Here is an 18,696-nt window from a genome sequence, read left to right as displayed (position 1 = left end):
GTTGCACGTGTGAGTGGCGTTGCACGTGTGAGTGGCGTTGCACGTGTGAGTGGCGTTGCGTGTGTGAGTGGCGTTGCGTGTGTGAGTGGCGTTGCGTGTGTGAGTGGCGTTGCGTGTGTGAGTGGCGTTGCGTGTGTGAGTGGCGTTGCGTGTGTGTGTGGCGTTGCGTGTGTGTGTGGCGTTGCGTGTGTGTGTGGCGTTGCGTGTGTGTGTGGCGTTGCGTGGGTGAGTGGCGTTGCGTGGGTGAGTGGCGTTGCGTGGGTGAGTGGCGTTGCGTGGGTGAGTGGCGTTGCGTGGGTGAGTGGCGTTGCGTGGTTGAGTGGCGTTGCGTGTGTGAGTGGCGTTGCGTGGTTGAGTGGCGTTGCATGTGTGAGTGGCGTTGCATGTGTGAGTGGCGTTGCATGTGTGAGTGGCGTTGCATGTGTGAGTGGCGTTGCATGTGTGTGTGGCGTTGCATGTGTGTGTGGCGTTGCGTGTGTGTGTGGCGTTGCGTGTGTGTGTGGCGTTGCGTGTGTGAGTGGCGTTGCGTGTGTGTGTGGCGTTGCGTGTGTGTGTGGCGTTGCGTGTGTGAGTGGCGTTGCGTGGGTGAGTGGCGTTGCGTGGGTGAGTGGCGTTGCGTGGGTGAGTGGCGTTGCGTGGGTGAGTGGCGTTGCGTGGGTGAGTGGCGTTGCGTGGGTGAGTGGCGTTGCGTGGGTGAGTGGCGTTGCGTGGGTGAGTGGCGTTGCGTGGTTGAGTGGCGTTGCGTGTGTGAGTGGCGTTGCGTGGTTGAGTGGCGTTGCATGTGTGAGTGGCGTTGCATGTGTGAGTGGCGTTGCATGTGTGAGTGGCGTTGCATGTGTGAGTGGCGTTGCATGTGTGTGTGGCGTTGCGTGTGTGTGTGGCGTTGCGTGTGTGTGTGGCGTTGCGTGTGTGAGTGGCGTTGCGTGTGTGAGTGGCGTTGCGTGTGTGAGTGGCGTTGCGTGTGTGAGTGGCGTTGCGTGTGTGAGTGGTGTTGCGTGGGTGAGTGGTGTTGCGTGGGTGAGTGGTGTTGCGTGGGTGAGTGGCGTTGCGTGGGTGAGTGGCGTTGCGTGGGTGAGTGGCGTTGCGTGGGTGAGTGGCGTTGCGTGGGTGAGTGGCGTTGCATGGGTGAGTGGCGTTGCGTGGGTGAGTGAATGGTTAGCTGTTGCTTATGCGACGTATAGCACTTAATACTAAAGTAGGCAGACCTTCTTAGCCTTTGTGAGAATAATAGCAAAATAAAAATAAAAACCAGATCAAGTCAAGGACGCAAACGGCACCATGCTATTGTTTATTTACTCAGATGATATGCATAAAAATGTAACTTGTGAGCACGTTTCTCTAACTCTCCAATAATCCCATTACAACACTTTGTACAAATGAGATTGGGACTCATCCTTCCGAAGTCGAGAAAAATGTGCAACGCTGTGTTGAAGTTAATTTTTTTAATTAACAAAATGCAAATAATGTGGAGAGATTTCAAGTGATTCAGGAATAGGGGCCCTTGTAAAGAGAAAGTACGGCCGGCCTGGGCAGTGATAGGGGAGGAGGGAGGAGAAATGCGAGTCACGGCAGCAGCAGCCTTTGATGTGCCTGCCGGCCGGCCGTGAATAATTAGGGGGTGAGAAATGCGCTCGGAGGGCTGCCTTTGATGTGGTAATGCGAGGCAGGCAGGCAGGCGGCTGGTGGCATTGTGCACGCGCTTTTTAGGGCTTGCGCAAGCGCAATGACCTAAAAAGCACATGCACTTGAAGGAATCGCCAGTGGAATCGCCAGTGGATAAACACTGGATAAGCCCCTATAGAGCTTCGCCAGCTATGCGCTGAAGCGCATCAGCAGGCGAGCCCTAAAAAGGGATCTCATGTGCTTAAAAAGTAAAGCCCAACTATAAAACCCAAAATCAGGACTAGCTATTCCCCCAGCTGCTTTCTCACATCTCAATTTCTTCCATGCAATCCTAACCCCTTTGTCAGCCCAGAGGAAACTCTTAATGTCCGACTGCAAGTTTTTTTAAAGCAGCTGAATTAACTAGTAAAGGGATTGCATAAAAAAATCAATGTCATTTTGGCCAAAACCGACATTTTGACAAGATTGGAACGGCTAAGAATTGATAATGGGAAATTACACCAAGATTTCAATAAGACTCCTTACTTTTAACCTCTAAATTAACCTGGGCTAAAACATTGATGTTCTGAGTGATTTGAATACCTAAGTAGATTATTTGATGGTGTACTAAAGGCGAACGAGATTGCCAATTCCATTACATAATCTCGTTTTTTTTATAGTTAATTTGATAACCCAATATGTTCCCGAAATCTGTCAGGAGTTGGCAAAATCGCTGGTGATTCTTTTGTAAAAATCATCAGGTCATCGGCATACAGGGCTAACTTTTTTGACCATCCCCTATAATCAAATGGAACAAAGAACTCACTGGACCTGATGATTTGTGTCAGTGGTTCTATGTATAAATCAAAAATGAGAGGGGAGAGAGGACAACCCTGCCTAGTGCCTCGCTTTAAAGTAATTGAATTGCTTAGGTTTCCATTAACTATAATCCTAGCTGTGGGAGTTTTATATATGTTCCTAATAGTTCTTGAGATATTTTCTCCTAGGCCAAACGCTTGAACTAAATGATGAAAGTTCACCCGGTCAAAAGCTTTCGCAGCGTCAAATGCAAAAATCGTAAGTGGCACATTATTAGCTGAAACAATATCAATAGCTCCTATCTGCTCATGAGTTAAGTCATGCAGTTGGCGCCCTCTGATAAACCCCTTTTGATACGGGTGAATTAATTTTCTAATTATATTATTCAGTCTCCCTGCTATAATTTGCGCAAAGATTTTATAGTCACAATTAAGCAGGGAGTTGGGTCTGTAAAATCTTTATTGGGTTTCAGGATCAGGTAACGGCTGCCTCGTTCCATGATCTAGGGATTGGGAATTAGTTGAAAAGATGCAATCAAATAGTTTCTCCAGGACGGGGCAAGCATCTCGTTAAGTGCGATATAAAACTCATTAGGAATAGCATCTAGACCTGCAGCACTGCCTCTCTTTATATTTTTTATTACAGTTCTGATTTCATATAGTGAGAGCTTCCTATTAATTTGTTGAGCCTGGTCCTCAGATGACGACTGTAAGGACGCTTTATCTAGGTAATTTTTAGGTCTTGCGACCTGCGTTGCACTGCGGTGCTCGCACAGGTGAGAGTCCTTTCGTCAGGGGTTTAGAAATGGACCCTGGAAATGAACACGCTCGTGCATGGGTTTTTACTTTTGCGGCCTGCTATTGGCCTTTGCCTGGGTGTTTGTTTTAAAGATAAGCCAGATGCGAGCGCATAGCTCCGCCCATGGCCTATTGGTGTCTATCACGCACATTTCTGCCATATGGTTTCAATTATCGTGCCCAGACACGGGCGCGATATTTGAAACTATATGGCGTGCGCGCGCACCTCTCGTGGCTTTGTTTTTACCAAAAGCGATCGCTTTCAGTTTCACAATCGCCTTCCTCCTCCCTTTATTTCCCAGCGTACACTCTGTGGACTTGAATGAGGCCGTTTGCTCTGATGCAACTTGGGGTCCCTTCTACCCACAGACACTTTACACTTGTTCACCTCTCGCTTTACCTGACTCAGGACTCTCTAGTCTCCCTTTCATTGCCACAGGCCTGGCTCACTTTACCACGCACACAGGGCTCTTTACCATTAGAAGGGTACGGTACCACGCTTTACCACCTTCCAGACTCTGTGTATCCTGCAACATCACAGACCGGACCCTTTTAGCTCAGTTGCTGTGTTACCACAAACATGTTCCTACCGCCCCAGTGCCCTCATTACACAGACATGCCCCCCCACCCCTTCATTATTTGCAGGGCTCCCTCTGGTACTAGTTACCGTATTCGTGATATTACCACATACTGGATTATCTTCCCAACGCGCCCACATCACGCATGGGTAAAGTTACGCTTACTCCCTCTCACAGCTTTACCACACTTAGGGTTACACTCCCCTCCCGCACTCCAGCCTTTCTTTGGTACTCTATGTCACACTCCGGGCTTTTTAAAACTCTGTACCTCACTCGCGCGCTCTTCACTACTCCCAGAAATACGCGGTGCTCTCTTACACACCGGGCAGCACCCCAGGGGAGTATTTTTTCAGTGTTCGTCCCCTAATACATTCTTCACTACTCTTTTTCAGACGTAGACCTCTCTTACACACTTTGCACCAGACGCAATCATTTATTCAGTACAATTCGCCACAAGCCCAGCTTTTTACGTCTCCTTATCACACTCAAATCCTCTTTCCTACTTTATCACACGCAGGGCTGTGCCATCACATGCAAGATTTTCTATAGTAATCCTAGGCACACGCACAGCTTTTTTACAGCTCTTTAGTACACTATTCACTATTGATTTTCACTCGCAGGACTCCATTACACACTCTGCACTACATAAACGCCTTTGTTTTCTTTACGTCTCTTAATCACACTGAGGGCCAAAATTTACCATATGCGGTTTCACTTTACTTTACCACACACTCAATCCCTAACCCAATGGCAGTATTGCATTAATACAGCACTTACTATCCCTTGCGGCATTGAAGCGCTTTGTCAGCTTTGGAAGACATGCGTTGCCTTCTTGTAAATTGCATTTTTTGTATTGACACAAACCACGGCTGGGGACGGCCCGTGAGAGATGCCTGCTCGGTTCAGCGGCAAGGGGCAGCTTTTATTCACAGCACTGTTTCGAGGTTTGCTTACCCCAAAAGTGTTTGAAAGGAACGTCAACATTTGTTAAACCACATTTTATGCAAATGAGACTTAATAAAATCACCACAACCAGCTAGTTGGGTGTAAGAGTTTAGCAGGGCTAATTGGAGTCAATGGGGCCGAGATGGCCTTTGCCATTAGCTGCTGGTTGGAGTTTAGTTAGAGGACGTGTCAGCCCCAGCCATGGGTAATTGCTTTATTGCTCACAAACCTATCACCCAGTTAGAACATGTGTGCTAATTACCCTGGATGGGCGTTAAAAATACACCATAAATCTATTAACACTTAAAAAAAGTCCACGGTGCTTTGGCCAACACGGCCACCCTTCCCAGCAGTGTGCGGAATGTGTCCTCAGTAGCCAAATATGTGTCTTTACACATTGTGTAAACAGGCGACCCTCCCAAAGAGGGCTTCTGTGCTGCAGAGGTGGGGTACCCCGGATTCTAAAGGTACCAAAGAATGTCTCTTGTGCACCACATAACTGCAACCCTCTCCTCCTCACATGCACAATACATGTTAGGGGATTAAAGATGGACTCCCTCTAACCCCGTGCAGAGGTGGTAGTGGCTTGCAGCATATCACAGGCGCGCGCATGCATTTTACAATGCTGGACACTTCGGGATTAAACAAGTTTTTTTTACATAAACAATTCCAGGTTCAGGTCTACAGGGGGCTTGGTTAATCAGAAGTATCCACATTAAGAGAAAAGGCGGAAGAAAACATACACAAGCACACGATGACTTACACACACATCGCTCATGCACACTTCCTAGCGCTCCTACACAAACGCTCTCACACAGACAGTAGCCGTATATACAATCTCTCTGTTACAGTTACAAATAGCATTCTGTCCCACAAGAACACTCTTCCACGCGCACACGTACAAACACACGCACAAACCGACTGTCACACAGATATGCATAACGTAAACAAGCACTTCGCACACGCCCATTCCAGTGTACAAGGGTGCAGTGTGTAGGTTTAGGGCACTTGAGCTGCTGCTTGCAGTTTTTTGGCTGAAGGGGTACAATGTGTCGTCTATCGGCAGCAATGCTGCAGTGTGTAGTGAGTTTGCACAGTTGAGCTGCCCTGCAGCATCTCATCTCTGGGCAGCAGTGCTGCAGTGTGTAATAAGACACGTTCACTAGACACTGGGCAGTAGGAGTGCGCTGGTGCAGCGTGGCCTTTGGGCATCAGGGGTGCTGCGTGCAGTCTTAGGGCATCAGGGGTGCGGCGTGCAGTCTTAGGGCATCAGGGGTGCGGTCTTAGGGCATCAGGGGTGCGGCGTGCAGTCTTAGGGCATCAGGAGTGCGGCATGCAGTCATAGGGCATCAGGGGTGCGGCGTGCAGTCATAGGGCATCAGGGGTGCGGCGTGCAGTCATAGGGCATCAGGGGTGCGGCGTGCAGTCATAGGGCATCAGGGGTGCGGCGTGCAGTCATAGGGCATCAGGGGTGCGGCGTGCAGTCATAGGGCATCAGTGGTGCAGCGTGTAGTCTTAGGTCATCAGGGGTGCAGCGTGCAAACTTTGGGCATCAGAGGTGCAGCGTGCAAACTTTGGGCATCAGTGGTGCAGCGTGCAGTCTTTGGCATCAGTGGTGCAGTCTTTGTGCATCAGTGGTGCAGCGTGCAATCCTTGTGCATCAGTGGTACAGCTTGCAGTCTTTGGGCATCGGTGCTGCAGCGTGCAAGAGTTTAAGCTATTAGCATTGCAAATGACAAAGCCTTTTATTTGTTTTACAAACTAAAACGTAAATAAAAGACATTGTCATTTACAATGTCAAAAGCTCAAACTCACGTAAAAGCGAGACCTATTGCATTGAAAATGCTTGTTTTTAATTTGGGAGTCAGTGATTACTAGGTCTTCAGTGTACAGATCTTTAAAAAGTAGCTCAAAATCATTTTCCATCTTGGTCCTATCTGAAAATATCTCCCCTGTTTCTATATAGCAAATCTCTTTAATCACATTTCTAGTTAGGTTGGCTAGAGATTGCGAGGCCAGGAGCTTCCACCCCCGACTTCTCCATATTCATAGTTAGCAAGTTTGCTAACTTCCCATCTTCTTCTAATAATACTGTCAAGATAGTCTGCCATGTCTTGTCGCTTAGCTAGTAGCTCGAGACTTTCCTCCCTCTCTTCTACACTACTCCGATTAGTTGTTTGGTTAAGCGAGGCTCTGAGAATTTGGGCTTCCAATAGCTTACATTTTTCTTTATTTTTCTTTATTTTCCTTATTGATGTTAGCTGAGATGCCAATAATTCTGTCTCTGATAAGCGCCTTATAGGCATCCCATATGATCTCTAAAGGGGCAGACAGGTTGTTTACTTCACGGCCACTGACTCATCTTTAAGTATAGCTTTATCGAACGTCCATCTTTTTGTTTCGGATTGGCTAAAAATGTTTAGATTTATCTGGACCGCTGAGTGATCTGATAGATGTTCTGGAATGTGGCAAACTACACTGACCTGTTCTGTCAATGTGGAATCTATCAGAAAGTAGTCTATTCTAGAATGATATTTATGTTTTTTTATTATTAAAAGTAAAATTCTGGGGGCCAGTTATAGTCTTATTTTTTACTCTCCAAATATCTACAAGATTTAGATCGCCCATAAGGATTTTGTTCAGTGAGCTCATTTTCGTAGGTATCATTCTCCCCCCCTTGGACCTAGCAAGAGAGGGGTTCAAAAGAACATCAACATCTCCGCCCATAATAATTGGGGAAATTAGTATCAAGTAATTGATTGCAAATCGTTCCAAGAGTTGATTCATTGTCTATGTTTGGGCCAAAGTATCTCACCAAAGTCACCCACTCATTTCGTATTTTTGTATCCGTTATAATCCAGCGCCACCTGTTGTCTATCTTAGATTGCTTTGGCAGATTTTTTAACAATAATAGCACGCCTTTAATACAGAAGGGTTGTGTGGTATGAAGTGAACCGTCTACCCATCTTTGCTTAGTGACCGCCAACTCCCATTCCTCAACTGTGAGGTGAGTTTCTTGTAAAATCATAATATCAAAATCTGCTTGCTTTAGGTATTGAAATATCCTCCTTCGTCAACTTGGGACCCTTAAGCCATTGATATTCCAAGTACAAATTCTAGTTTCAGTCATTTGTACCAGGTCTGCGCGCCCTAACTCTGGACCAGGAGAACGCGCTCTGGTTACAGGCTATTCCGGTCTGGTTAGCAACTTCCTTAAGAAAACTGTAAATGAGGACTTTTTTCCCCTACTTTGCTCCCCACCCAGGGAAAACTTAAAATGTTATTCTTCTCATGTGTCTGAAGATCTGTTTCCGTTGCAAGTTTCACAGGTTTGACGTCGACACTCAGGGGCATGGCCTTCTTGGTGGCCACTGCGAAAAAGTGGAACTCGTGTAAACATCCGATTGGAAACAAATCTGCTACTATTTAGGTAAGTCTCGAAGATGTTGTGCTCCCCTGCCACTGTGCTTATCAGACTTGTTGCTGCCGGCACTTGTTATCCACTAGTAACTGTCTTTTACTGCCAAGATACCCTATGGTTTCACACTTCAATAAATAAACAAAAACATGAATTCTGTGTATAATGTTCTTTCCCTGCTCTGTTCATCAGACTATTAGTGATCCTGACGGCCTTGGTAATGGTTTACAAAGCAGCGCATCGAGTTCAACACACTTTTAATATTAAAAAGTAATTATAGTAGATTATCCCTTAAACACAATAGCAATAAATGACTCAATTAATTTGTGCTGCTGAATAATTTATCTGAAAAAATGTTCCTCTACTCTTCTACAACTACGATGCATCCCATTGTGATCCATTAAACTTTCGGCCTATAATGCGTGTGAAAGCTGAAAAGCAGAGTGCTTAAGTACCGCAGTGATGCCTTGAGAAAACAGGGGCAGGCACTGCCCTAGAGGGTAGAAGTCTGCAATTAAGAGTTTAGCGTAGAGGAAGGCAAGAGAATATGGAATGTGCAGTTATGAGGAAGTACTTTTAGGTGGAGTTTCCACACAAGTCCGAAGAGAGACTTGTCGGCCCACTGGGTGGGTAAATCTCCAAGAAATCTCAACAAGAGCTCGCCGCTTGAAGGTCAATCACTACAAGGATGTGAGCATGCAACGAGCAAAATGTATGATAACAGGCCACAAGTCTGAATATGTGTCTTCATCATGAACAACATTGCTTGAATAGGAAACTGCATTCTGAAAGATTCCCTGGGAAGGAATTTCGCCCATTGCTTACCATTGGCTTTGTGGTTTGTAACTCAAAGTTGCTTGCTTTCTATTTGTTTATTTATTTTATTTATTTATTTATTAATCTTGTAAAGCGCGACAGCTACCCGTAAGGGTTTCCCGGCGCTGACTGACAGTGACAACATGATTGATCCTGAAAAAGAAGGATTATTGGGCAAACAGCCAGGTCTTTAAAGCTTTTCGAAAACGGAGATGGCACTGCTCCATTCGTAAATCCATGGGAAGAGAGTTCCACAGTTTGGGTCCCAGTACAGCAAAGGAACGGCCTCCCACTCTGGAAAGCCTGAACCTAGGTACGCAGAACAAATGTTGGGACGAAGAGCGGAGTGAGCGTGTGGGTAAATAAGGCTTGACGAGTGCTCGAAGGTAAATGGGAGCAACATCAATTTTAATCTTATGCATAAAGCACAGTGCCTTAAATTTTACACGATTTTCAATATTAAGCCAGTGAAGTTGCTTAATGCGTTTTGTGATTGGATCATATTTCCGGCATCCACACAGGAGCCGGGCAGCAGCATTCTGAACCAATTGGAGACGACGCAAGATCGCCTTGGTAACCCCCAGATAGAGCACATTACTGTAATCTAATCTAGAGGTCACCAGTGCCGTCACAACAGATCTTTGGGTGTCAGATGGCAGAATCCAGAAGATCTTTCTCAGCCATCTGAGAATAGTAAAACAGGTGGCTGAGACTTTATTGACTTGGTCTTTCATCGACAGATCCCCGTCAATGAGAACACCGAGGTTCCTAGCACGTTCAGATGGAATAGGTAGAACGCCCATGGTTGACGGCCAGTGTCTCGGACTCCAAAGGTCAGGCTTGTTGCCGAAGACAAGCACCTCCGTCTTTTCGCTGTTAAGCTTTAGAAAATTACGGCTCATCCAGCGAGAAATGTCACTAAGACCGGATTGCAGAGAAGAAGGTGAAGAAGGGTCAGCTTGAGATAAGGAAAATACGATCTGAGAGTCGTCAGCATAAGTGAAAAGATTAAGGCCAGAAAGCTGTGCAACATGCGCTAACGGAACAACATAAAGATTAAAGAGGAGAGGGCTAAGGATAGAACCCTGGGGAACACCGTGAGGGGAATTGTGAATGTTGGAAGTGGAAGTATTGGAGAAGATTTGGAAAGTCCTATCAGAAAGAAAGGACGAAAACCAGAGTAAGGCTTTGTCACAAATGCCAAAAGAGGCAAGGCTATCGAGAAGAATACTGTGGGAGACAGTATCGAAAGCTGCACTGAGATCAAGCAAAATCAGTGCAGCTGTTTGACCCTGATCCAGTAATTGGCGAATGTTCTCAGTAACACCTAATAGGGTGGTTTCTGTGGAGAAGCCTTGGCGAAAGCCAGATTGGGATGAGTGAAGAAGATTATTGGAAGTGACAAAACGTGAGAGATGAAGATGAATGTGTCTTTCCAAAATTTTTGAAAAGGCTGGCAGCAATGAAATAGGCCGGAAATTAGCAGCAACATTAGGATCGGCAGTGGGTTTCTTGAGTAGTGGGGTAACCATTGCATGCTTCCAGCAATGGGGGACCGTAGCCGAAGCAAGGGAAGCGTTAAGTAGAGAACAGATCACTTCAAGTTGGGAAGATTCAAGCTGGCGTAAAACCGAAATAGGTACCGGATCCATGGGTGAACCAGATTTGATATTGTTTAGAATTTCTAAGAGAGTGGCAGGTACAAGGTCAGGTCAAGTCTGCAGAGAGGCCAGGAGAGGGCAAGTGGTAATAGGGGGTGACCAAGGGCAGGCAGTGGATTCATCAAGAGATTTGATATCTCTATAGATTGTATCAATTTTAGATGTAAAATACTGAGCAAGTTCGTCACATTTCTTACTCGAAAGAGGAGGAGGTATAGCGACGGTCTGTGAACCAGCAAGGTCTTTTACCACTTTAAATAAAACATTAGATTTATTCATGGCTTCTGTAATCAGATTTGTGGCATAGGTGGCTCTGGTATGAACACAGGCCTTGTGGTATCGTTTCAATTCGGCTTTATACGTAAGCCCGGCAGCAGTAAAGTAATCTTTTCTCCAGGCCCGTTCTAGTCTCTTACATTGGGATTTGTGAAGACGAAGAGTTTCATTATACCATGGGGCGGGAGAATTATGGACAACATTTTTTTTGTCGGTAAGAGGAAGACAGATATTTATAGCATCAGAGAGCCAAGAGTTCACCAAATTAGCAGCTGAGTTCATATTATCTAAGTTAAGTTGATATTTAGGTAAAAGATCAAGCAGTTTTGAGTTAAAAGCTATAGTATCCAAATTCTTCCAGATTCTCCTTTTAAAATTGAGAGAGGAATTGGATGTGGTCTGAGTCTTATTAATAGCTACAGTGAATTTAACTAAATAATGATCTGACCAAGGGACAGGTAGGGCAGGAAGACATGTTATTAGTGAGGAGTTTGCTGGCTTTCTTTGATTTAAAGCGGTCTAGTCAGAGTTTGTCCCTCCTGTGACCAACTCTTCTTTACTGTATCCTTCAAAGTACTGTCTTTCTGTAAACAGGCCTTTAAATATCGTACCCCCTCCACTCTACCCTCTACCCCTCCACTCTACCCTCTACCCCCTCCACTCTACTCCCTACCCCCTCCACTCTACTCCCTACCCCCACCCCTCTACTCCCTACCCCTCTCCACCCCACCCCTCTCCACTCTACACTAATATACCCCACTCCAATCCACACCACTACCGTTTAGCCTGCTTAACAGCAGTCACACTGGTGTACAGCATGGCTAAAGTACATTGCAAAGCCAATAACTCTCAGTAGGTGATACCTATTGGCTATACCAATGCTTGATGATCGTTTGGAGAGTGTTTTCCCCAGATACAACAGGTCGTCTCCATAGCGACAGCGCAGGTGTGCTGCCTCCAAGCTCAACCCAAAAATGATCACATAAGTTTGCAGCTGGTCAATCTCTTCCGGCTCCCATTCGTGGCAAAGACCATTATCAGTACACCTGTCCTAGATCAACAATCCTACATGCAAAACAAACTGGCTAAACGTAATCTCCTCTTTGAAATGCCCAAAAAAAAAATCTGACACGATTGCACTTGCAAAGCCTCGGGGTTCTCGAACTCTCAACCGGATATAGGTGAAAATGTGCTGGAAATGTACTAGTTGGACTCGTTTATGGGTGATAACTTAAACCCTCTTTAACCACCCGTGAAGGGTCAATGAGGCTGACCATTTTAATAGAGTTAAAAAAAAATAAGTTTGGCAGGGCAGATATGCCTGCGCTGTGAGATTACCATCCTGCAAATCACTTCAATAGGTCACACACCAACTTGAAGCGAAAACGAAAGAACATTTTAGTAGCCACCTACTCTTTTTAGTTCTCTTCATTCAAACGGTATCAAAATACCCTGGTTCTTAAACTCTGAGCTGACCACCCCCTTTGGCAGCAGTGGTAATGTCTCACCATTGCGTAAAATTCAGAAATGACACAAAGATGATGACATTATTAAGGAAACGCTTACAAGGGGATACCAGACCTTACAAATACTTCTCCCTGTAAATACACACACAGCTTCAATAGACAAAATCAAATTCAAAAGGAATCTGCCTCGGGGCTTCCACCAGCAGAACGTACCTAAAGCCTCGCCTTACAACTTAAAATACCTTATAACAGCAAGAACCACTATAAGCAATCAATTACATGAATTATTTCTTAATGGCCTAGACAACATCCCAGCACCAACATAGCCTCAAACCACAGAGCACTTGGAAAAAGCAGGCAAATACGCGAACAAAATGCTACTACCATATCTGAAGAATTCCCTTGAACACACCCAGTTTTCTAATTTTGTGGAATGAAAATACTGATGAACAGAGATCAAGTACTAACATGCAGAAGCGACTGCCTTGAACCGCGCATGCAGAAACGACCCTTTCTTCCGCGGCATATCACAATCCTACAGCACACTTCCGCCCTTGCCTACGAGAAACACAAACCAAAGCTCGAAATATCCAACCGATTTTCATGAAATTACAGCAGTTCATTCAAAGAGAACTTTTTTCTACGAGGCGACTTACTAAGTAAAGCCATTTTATAGTATTTGCCATAAAGTATTGTAAAAGCACAGTCCATGTAAAATCTGCACATCAACACAAAAAGCAAAGCCAACTTTAACAAACACAAGGCGTTTTAATTAATTTGCTGGCATCAGGTGCCATGAAATGCAGCCAAACAGTCAAAAAGAAATCAGGCCACGTTAACATTTATGAATTGCTATTCTGTGACCAAATGCGCTCTCTAAAATGGAGTACTGTCTGCAGACAACTTCATACGGTAAAGAGAAGTGTAAGTATCATGGTACAACATAACCGGGTCAACGATCAAAAGAAAATCTTAAACTGGTCGTACTAAATAGAAGATTTAACACTACAGACCAAAGGAAAGTCATAATTTTAGTCCTGCAAACCACAATCAATTCGACCCATTTACTTCCCGTGTAGTCACTACCCTGGCATCATCAATGCACCAAATTACCGTTTTTAGGTCTTGCATGCGCTGCATGCACTCTTACTTGCAAAAGATACTGTAAACAATAAGGGGCTTGCAGGCAGCCCATTGCTTAACATTCGTTGGCTTCATTGTCACTTTTATTTGCGGTCTTCTAACTGGCCAGTGTGTGCTGGCTTCACTTCCTGTTCTTTCAGCTGGAGCATGGACCAATTACTGATCGCTTCAGCTGGATTGCTGTGCTTCCACTGATGTCATTGTGCTTGGGGCACTGCTTGTATTTTTCAGTCTTTTCAGAACTTCTTGCCATTTGTAGCTCGGTTTTACTATGTCTCACACACTTCTAAGAAGCCCTTTCCTCCTTTGAAAATAATGCCTATTGTGACAACAGATGTTAACTGCTTCCAAATGTATTTTCACTAAGACATGAACATAGCCACAACTGCTTTCTTTATGCTATAAGATTTTTGGCCTAATGTCTTTTTTTCCCTTGTTCACACATGGGGAGAGGAATTGATTTGCTCGGAATCACAGGAGGGTTGTGCCAAAACCTAGCAAGCATCAACAAAGCCAAAACGTCTCAGCTTTGAGGCTATTGGCTGTGCCAGTGTATTTTGTTCATGCTGTACCGCATTTGCATGGACAACATTGGCAATGATTTGTAGCCAAGAAGTATAGCAGTGTGGCAACTGTGCAGCATAGCTAAAAATTATTTTACAAAATTAGGATGCATACAGTACTTAGCGCCGGCTGCATCATAGCACTTTTCAAAATTAGTTTTAGCCACACTGCAAAGCATCTGCCCAGCAGTACAGCATGGCTACAAAACATTGCCAAAGTCAATAGCTCAAATATGTGAGACCTATTGGCTTTGCCAATGCTGGTTTGAGATGTGTTTTTATGAGTAGTGGCACTGTTGTCACGTCCACTTTTCGTCTGCAGATAACGAGACAAGCAAGGAACAAGTTCTTATCAGAAAAATGTACTTCAACTCTTATGTTCCGAAGTGGCACTGTAACAAACCACAAATAAACCTCTTCAAAGCCAATAGGTCTGGCCTCAGTAAGTGTGCATTTTTATTGATGGATTTACTTATTTTCAAAAGAAAGGAATTCACAAAGAACATTTGGCAAATTTGAAGAAATAAAAATAAAGGAGTTAAGACCAACCCAGGCGGCTGTGCGCGTGATAAGGCCAAATGCCGACACTTAGTGCACGTCAGTCAACTGATTAAATGGATGGACTTTCCATGCTGTATGCTGAACTGTGAAGTAAAATGTGGAAGACAGCTGAACTGACCGATTGGATGTATAGAGCAGACAGAAAGCTCTAGTATAAAAGTGTGTATTTTTTTTTTTTTTTTTTTTTTTAAACAAGAGGCTGGCGAAACAACTAAAGCAGACTCTAAACGGGACCTAAAAAAATGCATACATTTAACATTAGTCTACACACACTGGAGGCTTTCCATTCCGCCTAGGAGACTTGCAATAGGGAACTTCAACCATGGTGTCCAATGAGTTTGCTTCATCAGAGATCGAAGAAGTCAGTCCTTCCGAAATGAATCATCACAGTTTAAGTGAAGGAAGGATTCCATGGACAGGCCATTGGACGACACTCTTGGAGATGAGTGAGACCCGCTTAGAAGCTTGTGCATGACAGGGAAGCATCAAGGTTTTGCCTCCAACCCTGGACTGCTGCCCAAAAGCTTTCACAGCTTTTGGGTGCTTGAAATGCGGAAGAATAAGTAGCCCTCTGCATTTCTCCAGCAAGACACAGATCTTTCTTTTGGAGAAACTATAAATATCGCGCTAGTAGGTGTCCACTGGTATCAGTATAATGGAGTGAACTCCTAGACCTTTGTCCTGTGACCAGAAGGTACATGATGGATCCTAGCAGGCAAGGCAAACAGCCTACAGCACCCGGGAATCTGGCCAGAGCACCAAAAAGGTGAAACCTGGCAAGATTACTACGAGTAAAGCTTCCTTTTGACTGCAGGAGCTAGATTCCTGTCGTGAAGTGTAATGCTCGGTCTGCTCAGGCTGCATCTGGCTTGCAAACAAGAACATGATGCTTGTAGAAAATAAAAAAACACATGCTCTCCCTAGCACAAGCACAAATGCTAGAGTATGTGCCTTCGCTTTGTAGCACTTAGCAGTGAGAGGCAAAGGCCCTGTATGGAACCGTGGTTGTCTCCCACTGTCAGCGTGTAAGAAGTTAAAAAAATCCTTTTTAGTTAGTAGGTCAGATTGATATTACAATTAGTCAGTATTTGCCCCAGCCAAACACAATCTTAATGGTCATAGAACGCTCTGGAAACGGACCTGTGAAAGATGCCAGCAATCACCCTTATATGTAGGAGCATCATACGTTGATCGACTGAGAACAACATGCACGGAACCCATCTGTTTGTCAGACTAAATATCTCTTTTCTACCCACTCAGTTAATTTAATTGCTAATTACATAGAAAACTAAGTGAATCTAGTAGTGATCACAAACTGATGTAGCTGTGGAAATGACCTGGTCACTTTTTACGTCTTGTCTTAGACCTATTGTGGATAGTACAATACTTACAGTGGGCTATGGACCAACACAGCAATTGCCATTGTTTGGCTTTTTGTCAATTTTAATTTGCCTGCTTCTTATTAGGTGGTTTTCTTTCCTCATCTTGCGTTGTCAATCCATTTACTCAATCACAGATTTTTTACTATCCTTAAGATTTGATGCCTTGCATGTTCCATTGTTCACTTTCTGAAAGATACTTGTTTCTTTCCATTCAGCACTTTATGCGAGTGTATATTTTCTCACTTTCCCTCGTGTCCTACAAACATCAGAAACAAACATTCGCAAAGGCCGTAGGTCTGCAAGGCCAGCCAAAAGGTGAGACCTAATGGCTTTGACAATGCTTGATAAATCTATAGAAAAGCACACTACCCTTCTAGGAATCCACTGTCACACCCGGTTACGTTATTTTCAGTATAGAGTGGAAAGGCTGAAAGCCCACCAGTAAGGGTTTACTTTAATAAAGAACCTACGGTATCACTGGAGTCAGGGGCTTTAAATATTTCAAATATCCAATTATCCTTGTTGTTGTCCCATAGGCAAGTCTAAAATGGCAAAATTCAGAACTGGTCATTGATCCACCTCTATAGTTACTAAAAATGCAAGGCTGGAACAACACCCCGAGTGGAGATGCACTAATCAGAACCACACAGTGTTTTATTTGTGGGTTTTTGTGCAGTTTATGTTAAATGACCTCTTTGATGAATGATGTAGACCTGTAGCAATCAGAAACACTCAAAGATTTAAAAAAGTGGGGGGTCAGGGTGAATGGCTGTGGCGAGGGAGTACAGGATAGCAGATTCATCTCCCAGAAAAACTACATGCACCTATTGTTCAAGGAGGACTTCCTTGAAAGGGTGGCGAGCTGAGGGGGATGAGGAAAGGTTCTGTATTACAGAAGCAAACTGATATCGTTCACCAGCAACACCACACGGTCACTGTGGCCGTTTCAGTGGAACGACATTATCTACAACTTCAAACATGATCAAAGGGCAATCTCCTGGGAACAGACAAACAACCAACACAATACTTCTACGTGAGTTATGTGTTCTTTGACTCACGTAGAAGTCTCAACCCTTTCTCCGTATATCTACTGTTTTTCAACCTTCTCATTCCCATTTCTTCACATTTCTAACAGGCCTTTTGATAGTTTTCGCTTTTATCCTTCTATTTTGCACCCGGTTGGTCCGCAAACTATGCCCAGGCCTTGAAAAAGTGGGGCTTAAACACAAAATTGCACTGTTTTGTCATAATCCTGAATGGGATGAGAGTTATCAATGAGGGACAAAAGGTGTCGTAAGGCATCTAGCATGGTGTTGTCATACACTGAGCGACCCCCCAGTGTCCTTGCCCTTCTCGTCCTTTATAACAGTGGTACCTGCTCAATTAGGAAACAAAAGCTGAATTTTAGACAGTTTTCCCATTCATGTGTCTCACCTAGCTTTCAAATTCAGGTGACAATCTTGCCAGCAACCACTATCACAGCAACTATTTGTTGGTGCACTGGTGATTCTTCTGGGTACGTGCAGTGCCACACTAGACCACATTATGGCTTAAAGACCAGTGCTTAGCTGCTGGGGAATCTTTGGCAGTCTTGGAGAATGGATTTAAAATAAAATAAATACAAATAATAGAATGTTCAATTCTGGCCCGAGGTGTGTGGGGCTACTTAAATAGCACAAGAGAAAAAAACATCATTCCCTGCAAAGCCAGACCACAACTGGCTCCGTAAATCAATTAAGACCTAATTTTATAGACAATAGGGTTTGCATTAAGCTGTCGTATTGTCAGTTTCTGTGAATCCCTTTTATACAAACAGGTGGTGTGTTTCTGTGCTATATAAACATAATGGGCAATTTAACCACGGAATTTGATTTGCTGTTAATAACGTGGTACAAAAAGTGACCTGGTACAATAGACTTGCCTTAACAAAATTGTCCGGAAACATGCCTCTCCGCCCATGAACTTCTCCTTCCATCCATCCTTCCTCTTCTAGTCTTTTCACGTTCTTTATTATTTCACCAACCCGTATTGTCAGCTCATCCTCGTGTACTGCTTCGTAGTCATATTCCACAATATATTCAACTAAATGGAAAGGGAAAATTAATTAAAAAATATATATATTATCAAGGTATATGTGAAATCACAAGTCAAACAATCTCCACATCGTGCATTTGTATTTAACTTTAATGCATCTCTAAATACCACGCTTCTCAGGTTTCTAAGCGCTTTATATGAGATATAGCTTGCACAATTATTAATCATTGTTGTCCCATTTTCAGACTATGAAATTTCAGTCTTTTCTGACGCCTAGTTATTTATTTTCCTCGGCACATAAAAACAAATCTGAATGTGAGACATGGAAACACCCTGTGTGAGATCATGAGAGCGCTTCCACTTGGACCTTAAGTCATGCCCTTAAGTGCTTACAGCGTAAAGCCCCCACACACGAGCTCTTGGTGTTGTATAGGAATCTAGGACCCTAGTGTAGTTTTCCCGATTCATGCCCATATATAGTTATAAAGTACCAGATCCTTATGTAGGCATAGAAATCATTACCATATTTGGACAAAGCCTATGCAGCCCAAATACGGCATGGCTACTTCCACTTAGTTCCGAGAATCAACAACGATTTCTTAGAAAAACCCGCCTTCAGCAGCTAGGGACTTCCC

The 18,696-nt window shown here is 44.2% G+C and overlaps 1 protein-coding gene across 2 annotated transcripts in view; it reads right to left on the bottom strand.

The window, feature by feature from the left end:
• The window catches only part of CD2AP (CD2 associated protein), an 802,607-nt gene that overhangs the window by 637,096 nt on the left and 146,815 nt on the right, over positions 1 to 18,696 (bottom strand). For both annotated transcript variants that reach the window (XM_078647692.1, XM_078647691.1), the window contains exon 2: positions 17,949 to 18,109. In XM_078647692.1, the coding sequence (XP_078503818.1) occupies positions 17,949 to 18,109 (161 nt within the window). The remainder of the gene's footprint in view (positions 1 to 17,948; positions 18,110 to 18,696) is intronic.

This window comes from Lissotriton helveticus, chromosome 6 (assembly GCF_964261635.1).
Source record: "Lissotriton helveticus chromosome 6, aLisHel1.1, whole genome shotgun sequence".
Taxonomy (NCBI): domain Eukaryota; kingdom Metazoa; phylum Chordata; class Amphibia; order Caudata; family Salamandridae; genus Lissotriton; species Lissotriton helveticus.
This window is presented reverse-complemented; position numbering and strand designations above follow the sequence as displayed.